The sequence below is a fragment of the Temnothorax curvispinosus genome, unplaced genomic scaffold (genome assembly GCF_003070985.1).
Source record: "Temnothorax curvispinosus isolate PA1 unplaced genomic scaffold, ASM307098v1 QBEX01016202.1, whole genome shotgun sequence".
NCBI classification, from domain to species: domain Eukaryota; kingdom Metazoa; phylum Arthropoda; class Insecta; order Hymenoptera; family Formicidae; genus Temnothorax; species Temnothorax curvispinosus.
The window spans coordinates 1-7,187 of NW_020225982.1; the positions used below are offsets into that span (position 1 = coordinate 1).

Below are 7,187 nucleotides of genomic sequence, written 5' to 3' on the forward strand. Positions count from 1 at the left end.
TTTGTTTTAATACAGACTATATCATACCCAATCGGAGGAGCCACGATGGGGACAACATCAAAATCCATATGTAAACGAATTGAGATTGAGACTCCACCGCTACCCAAGAGGTTATCACTATTTAGAGTTCTGAATCCAGGGAAATAGACCTGACTGCGTTCCGAACATTTTGTTTCCGTAAGGACCACTATATCGTAGTCCATGACTCTCTTAGATAACTCCTGCTTACGGCCTCTGAAACCCTGGCAATTCCATAACAATAAACTGAATTATTCCGTCAAATGGGAAAACAAAGTTTCCCCCTTGTTGTTTATCTGTGTTTCATATTCCATCTCGACAGTCTCTCTGAGTCGCTGAGGACTCCCTTCTACTAGTCCACGTACATCCATTCGCTTGAGTGCCTCAATCAAAAGGCTTTTCACCTGTGGATCACTTTGTAACAATAAAAGGATTCCCTCGACAATATCTCTGGCATTCGAAATCCCCGCAGAAAACATCATGCCTTTCCTCCCCTCGTCGGAGGAAGCATCCTTGCTGTCACTTTCCACAGTTGCACCGCTGCGACAGGCCCCCAGCGCCAAGCCTCTCCTGTTCTGGTTAATTTCCTCTTCTCGAAGGTTAAATTGTTTATAAAAAGAGCGGGAGGGAGCTATCCTCCTATTGTCCCTCTGAGTCTCATCACGGGGATGTTTATCCCTGTAGTCATTTTTTGATTTAGAAATTTCTACCTCGTTCCGGGAATTAGATTTAGTTTTTGCAGAGTACATCATGTCACCTCTGGGCTCCGGTAGAGTGGGCCACGCCCCCGGGTTCACGTATCTATCTTGGCTGGACAACACTGAAGCGTCACCGCCTTCAACAATTTTTCGTGCTCTGTAAAATGAGATATTATTGTGCGCTTTCACAACATTGATTTTTTTATTTTTATCAAAAATTGGACATCCTCTAAACGTGGATCTATGAGGACCATCGCAATTACAACACCTCACCGGTTTAGAGCATTGACCGTGGGCCTTGTCACCACATATAATACATTTCGTCTCGCTCTTACATGCGTTCTTTGTGTGTCCGTATCTGAAACAGTTGTAACACTGTTTAACCTGCGTGATATAAGTACTCTCAAGCCAACCATATTATTAAATATTTTAAGGTCTCTCAGTTTGTTATTTCTAAAAGTAATAATAATATTATCTGTTTCTACAAGAGAGGCAGTCCTATTTGTAGCGTCCCACTTACGTCTATACATACGTTTCAAACTAACTATATTTGTCTTATCGCTAATAGCTGCCCACAGATCAGGGATCGCAGAAGGCCAATCCGTTATAACACTTTTACAAAAAATTTGGTGTTTTTCTATATTAGCAGTTAACTTTTTAGTCTTAAGTCTCTCTATTTGTTCTAGCGCAAAATTAGCCGATGATCCCTTTTCAAATTCTGCTTCAGCCGCAAAGTGATTTAACATAACGACATTGATTGGACGGATCTTTAATTCAGATAGGATCATCCATATTTTAATATGATTCCTACCTTTTCTCGTTAATGTTTGCTCTGGGGGAAGCCGGAGGGACAATGATACCTTACCCTCCTGATCGTCGGGGAATCTATTTAGATTGCTCTCTACTTCGCCCATGGGTGCTGTACTCTCAATCAATTTCGATCCGCATACCCTGTATATCTCTCTTTCCACCGTAGCCTGCGTGTTGCGCATCTCCATATCACGTGTAATAACAGGCGGCACCTGTGAGTTGAGCATGCCTGGATCACGTGCGTCATCAGCCGGTACTGCGTGGGCACCTGTAAACGCATCTAAATTCGCGGAAGCTTGATTAACTAAAAGATCGCTACCCCTGCTATTGCACATTTCCTTTTTATTTTTCTTTACGTCTTCCGGATTATTTGCATCTCCCGTTTTTCGCCTCTTTGCACAACTACGGTCCCCATGACGCACCACAGTCCATGCTTCTTTCTCTTTCGGTCTCTCGGTATTAATTTCCTTGATGATTTTGTCAAAGTCCTTCTCCGACAAGCCAGTCTTGACGCGATTATTGATCAATTGATCTGAATCTGTGGCCTGATACCCATTATCCTCTCTCACTTCATCCGAGACCTCCATCCCCAATCGTCTCTTAAACAGCGGGAAGAAAGAAAAAAAAGGTATACCGCTCCCCCTCCGAGGGGGGAGCCCACAAAAATTCTTTATTCCCTCCCAAAAATTCCAGCCTAAAGAACACCGAAAATATGACCTCAAGATTGCATCGACCGATTATATCCCTCTACGCAACTAAGTATATTCCAAAATAGGTTAAGTGCCGATTCGCGCTAACACGTCCGTCTCGTTAGGCCGCTCAAACGGAACTCCTCTTTCTCTTGAGGGAAGCACCCAGGTTATAGTGATTTGCTCTCAAGCGATTGATGAACGTAACGAAATATCTCTCCGCTCTGACTTTGCGGAACCACGGTACAGATGAAGCTCGATCATAAAACTTTTCAAAATAGAAAGCGCCTTTATGTAAAGCGTCGCGAGCGATCGATACTTGTGTAGACTCCCATGCTTCCTTTATCGCATGCGCCAGCAAATCCCCCACCGGAACCGCAATGGTGGGATCGGCCTCCTCCTCCGTCGCCTCTTTAGCCAATCCATCCGCAATCTCGTTTCCCAGAATTCCCGCGTGAGCGGGAATCCATACAAGTACAATTTTCTTGTCACAGAATTTCTCCAACTTGTAAATCAGTATTCTAGCCTCCGTAACGTATTTATTCTTGTGGATATTTAGGTGATTATTATTAATAGACTTGAGAACAGCTTGACAATCAGATAAGATAATTATCTCACTACCACCCACATATTTGCGTGTCCAAAGTAAATGAAGAGCAGAACAATTAATAGCAAAGGCCTCCGCGGTATAGGAAGAGCAAAGGCCGGGCAGACTAATCTTAAAAGCCTCCTCCTGATCGCAGATCACAATACTCGCTCCCGTAGATACTGCTGCCTCCCTACAGGAGCCATCCGTGAAGAAGATGTCTGGGTTCGGGCCCAAATGGTATTTACTAATAATTTTTTGGATAAGATAACAGTCAGAGAAACTCTCTCGCCTTCTCCCCGCTCCGACGTCTATGTCAACGGTAGGTATAAACGTGTGGGCGCTGTACGAGCCGCTAAAGACCGGGAATTTCTCAACAGGACCAATAAGGTGCTTAGTTCGATTTACTCTTTTCCATATCTCCGACAACAAGGAAGACCCATACGTAGGCTGTCTATACCGTACAAAATTCTCACCCTCATATAGAGCACGCATCTTGTCACACAAACCATTTTGATTATGAGCAATAGCCTTGTTGGCAAAGTTAAAACCCAACAACATAGCCCGGTCTTTTAAGTATGTCACTTTAGCCTCCGCAACAATCACATTGTTGGGGGTGGAGTTCCTATATCCAAGGGCCGTACGAATACCAAGGAACTGAGCCCTTTCCAATTTAAGCTGCAAAGAGGCCTTTCTGGGAAAGAACACAAAGCTTCCATAATCAATAATTGACTTTACAAGACTCTTGTAGAGCATAAGTGAAGTATTTACCTCCATCCCCCTAGAAACTCCACAAAGGTATCTAATAATAGAATTTGCTCGGTTTACCTTGCCTCTTAGTTCATGTATTTGACGCTCGAAGCTCAGCTTGTTGTCTAGCCAGATACCCAGGAATTTTGCACCGCCGCAATTGGGAACGTCACATCCATCAATACGTATATTCAGCTGTCTATCGATGTATCCACTCCTGGAAAACTCCACCAACGCAGTCTTTCTCGGCTCCAGATCGAGTCCCATGTTGCGTAGACGGTCAGCAATGATGTTAATCGCACGTTGTAGCAAGAGTCGATTACGCTCTCGGTTCGGTCCACGGACGTATAGACCGATGTCGTCTGCAAACTCGTCCGCCTCAACACCCTCCGGCAAGTCCACACAAAGACCATGCGTGTATAGTGAGTATAATACCGGGCTCAGGACAGCACCCTGCGGGAGGCCCCTATAAACAAGTCGATCCACCGAATCGCAAGCGTTAACTATGAATCAAACTTTTCTACGGTATAGCCAATTACTATAATGAATCTGGCTATGGGGGGGGGGGGGCAATCAAGTGCTATCAATCTCCTCAGCATTACCCCGTAATCCACACAGTCATATGCGGCCGAGACGTCAAGGAACGCAGCCAGAGTATACTCCCCGACACACATTGCAGCCTTAATATCTGCAACAATTCTCACCAGGTTGTCGGCGTATGACCTGCCCCTGCGGAAACCGCTCTGCGACGGGCTAAATTTCTCTTCCTTCTACGCCCACCAGACCAGTCTTTCATTGATAATCCTCTCCATCACCTTGCCGACACAGGAGGATAATAAGATAGGCCTAACCTTTTCACAGCCCACCTTATCAATGAAGATTACTTGGCAATTAAACCAATCGCTGGGAAAAAAACCAGTAGACCACACCCTGTTGAAAATGTCCAGCAGGAAGTCCCTAGCGCTCTCCGGGAGAGCCTTGATGGTCTTGTATTCAATGCCGTCCAGACCGAGAGATGAGTCCTTCCGTATCATCTCCAGAGCTCTGACCATTTCCCCTCGAGAGAACGGTGCATCCAGTTCGTCATCAGGATGGCACTTCTCAAAATCGGATACAGGTTCCACACCAACAAAGGATGGGGCCAAGCTCTCGATAGTGGACTTGATCACGTCTTCCCTATTCCTGGTGGGCCAAGTATTCCACTCCAAATTTTTTCTGGCATTCTTAAAGATGCGCATAATCTTCCAGACGTATGAGAGACTCGTGAACCTGTCAATCCCCTTGCAGAATTTCTCGAAACTAGCTTTCTTCTTTAATTTAATTGTCCGTCTAGCCGAAGCTGCCGCCTTTTTATACCCAAGCCAATCGTGTAGGCTCTTGGTATTCTTAAAGGCCCTCAAGGACTCCCTTCTAATACGAATGACCTCGTCGCATTCTTCGTCCCACCATTTATGCGAAGGTTTCCTCTTGTTCGGGGGAATTATCCTCGTAGGTGGAGTAGAAGATTTCCTGCCAGAGGCTACAGCCACAGCGTTCCTGACAATCTCAATGAAAGAAGAATAGCATGACTCAAAATCCATCTCCAAAAGACCCTGCAGCAGCGGAGTCCTCTCTCTCATTTCCGATTCTACCACTTGCTGAAATCGACTCCAGTCGGTCTTCTTTGTGGACAAACGGTTCGTGGTCTTCCCATAAATCAAGGGAGTACTATCGAAGGAGAAGGAGATAGGATGGTGATCGCTACCCCACGAATCCGAGATCTGCGAATAAGAAATGTCCCCGGCTATGCCTCTCGTGCCAAATAATAGGTCCAAGTTAGAGTCGCGTTGCCCCCTGGCACCGTCACGAGAACAGGTGTCCACGTTGACACATATAAGGCCCCCACCATCCATAATTTCATAGAGAAGGTCTCCCCTGGCATCCGTAGTAGGACAGTTCCATGTGGCATTCTTAGCGTTAAAATCACCCAGAACAATAGTGTCAAGGCCATTCATGCCAACAGCATTGAATATGGGTGCGAAGTCGTGTCTAGCCATCGGTTCGCTGGGATGCCTATAAATAGCAACTATATTAATATTTCGAGAGAGATTATTCGTCCTAACGCAAACAACGTTGTATCCAACAGGCAGGCTACCCCGTATTGGCACCTCAGTAAAATCCATAAAAGTACGTAAAAATATAGAGACGCCACCACTCCCCACTCTGTTAGCGCCACTCACAGATCTGAAGTTGGGGAAGGAGACCCTACGCGGGCCTTTGCATCTAGTCTCAGTCAACACAACAACATCATACTCCATGACATGCCTCGTCAGTTCCTCCTTGCAGCTCTGATACCCTCGACAGTTCCATAAAAGAAGGTTGAATTATACAGTGGGGGGAGGGAATCTCTCCCCATTCCGCGTGTATACTGTCCTCCTTGTCCTTGATTGTTAGATTCTCTTGTTTTCTTCCTGATTCCTACACCAGTATCGCCGCTTGGAGAGAGAGGGGGACACGATTTTGCCACTCATTTGTCAAAGCCTCGATCAAGCCATCCCTAGCTGAGGGAAACCTCCTCATTAACAACATAATACTCTCAATAATCTCCTCCACAGCACCGTATTCCCGGCCTTCGCTATTCCTCTCCGGTTTGCGCCGCACCACCTGGGACCAGGCAGCCCCGCGGGTCGCGGCCAGGGCCAGATCCCTCCTATCCCCCGTTATTTCCTCTTCACGTGTATTAAACTGGCCATAATACTTTCCTATCCCACCAGAGACTGACCGTTCCTTCGTACTTAATCTAGAGGGATCGCCTCGTACGCCGAAGCGAGTACCACGCTTCAATCTCTCGCGAGTATACGATGTATCAGGGGCTGCTGGTTTTCGAAGAGGCAGGGCAAGCCAACTCACAGGGTCAATCCTGCTGTCCAAGGGCTTTGCTGGAATCGGAATTTCCCCCTCAGCGATCCGTCTCACACTAAGAAAAGAAACACCGTTGTAGGCCATAATAATATTGATATTCTTATTTTTTTCATGCACGGGACAGCCACGGTATGTGGATTTATGCTGTCCACCACAGTTGAAGCAACATATAGATTTCTCACATAGACCATGCGCTTTTTCACCGCATACTATGCATCGCGTCTCACTTTTGCATGCAGTTTTTGTATGTCCAAACTTAAAGCAATTAAAACATTGCCTAGTCTGTGGAATAAATGGTCTTACTCTTAAATTAACTTTGTTGTGAAAAATTTTAAGATCCTTGACTTTGTCCAGCTTGAAGGTTATAGTAATATTACTCGAGGCCACCAGAGTCGATTTTTGCGTAGCCGCATCCCACTTTCTTCGGTACATTCTTTCAATTTTAATAACATCCGACTTGTCCTGCATCGCATCCCAAAGCTCCGGAATCTCAGCCGGCCAATCTGAAACGACTCCTTTACAAACAACAGATCGCTGCTCTACATAAGCCTTAATCTTAGGAACATGCATTCCATCAATCAAATCAAGCGCACGGTTAGCATCAACCGCTTTTTCAAATACTGCTTCCGCTGTAAAATGGTTAAGCATATCCACTAAGATCGGACAGATTTGTAATAAATCTAACAAAAGCATCCAAATTTTAGTTTTATTCATGCCCTTGCGAGTCGTGGAATG

The 7,187-nt window shown here is 45.5% G+C and overlaps 3 protein-coding genes across 3 annotated transcripts; all 3 read right to left on the reverse strand.

Annotated features, from left to right (window-relative positions):
• Positions 1 to 27: 27 nt before the first annotated feature.
• Positions 28 to 949, reverse strand: LOC112466454 (the record flags this gene model as incomplete). The annotated part of the gene is made up of 2 exons (XM_025034548.1): positions 423 to 949; positions 28 to 242 (listed from the first exon to the last, which is right to left on the reverse strand). Coding segments are annotated over exons 1-2 (563 nt in total), but the record flags the coding sequence as incomplete, so codon positions are not given.
• A 64-nt stretch (positions 950 to 1,013) lies between these two features.
• LOC112466453 lies at positions 1,014 to 2,210 on the reverse strand. Its single transcript, XM_025034547.1, has 2 exons — positions 1,667 to 2,210; positions 1,014 to 1,074 (listed from the first exon to the last, which is right to left on the reverse strand). Exons 1-2 carry the CDS (start codon positions 2,111 to 2,113, stop codon positions 1,048 to 1,050), a joined length of 474 nt encoding a protein of 157 aa, XP_024890315.1. The 5' UTR covers positions 2,114 to 2,210; the 3' UTR covers positions 1,014 to 1,047.
• Positions 2,211 to 2,345: 135 nt separating this feature from the next.
• On the reverse strand, positions 2,346 to 3,818 carry LOC112466452. Its single transcript, XM_025034546.1, has one exon. The coding sequence runs from the start codon at positions 3,816 to 3,818 to the stop codon at positions 2,346 to 2,348; it is 1,473 nt and encodes a 490-aa protein (XP_024890314.1).
• Positions 3,819 to 7,187: the final 3,369 nt, after the last annotated feature.

What these genes read in the sequence shown, in the direction of transcription:
- LOC112466452 (XM_025034546.1), bottom strand. Translation starts at nt 3,818, where the DNA reads ATGGGACTCGATCTGGAGCCGAGAAAGACTGCGTTGGTGGAGTTTTCC.
- LOC112466453 (XM_025034547.1), bottom strand. Translation starts at nt 2,113, where the DNA reads ATGGAGGTCTCGGATGAAGTGAGAGAGGATAATGGGTATCAGGCCACA. An exon ending in TGGAAAGAGAGATATACAGG is followed by an intron (nt 1,075 to 1,666) that starts GTATGCGGATCG and finishes CAACTGTTTCAG; the next exon opens with ATACGGACACACAAAGAACG.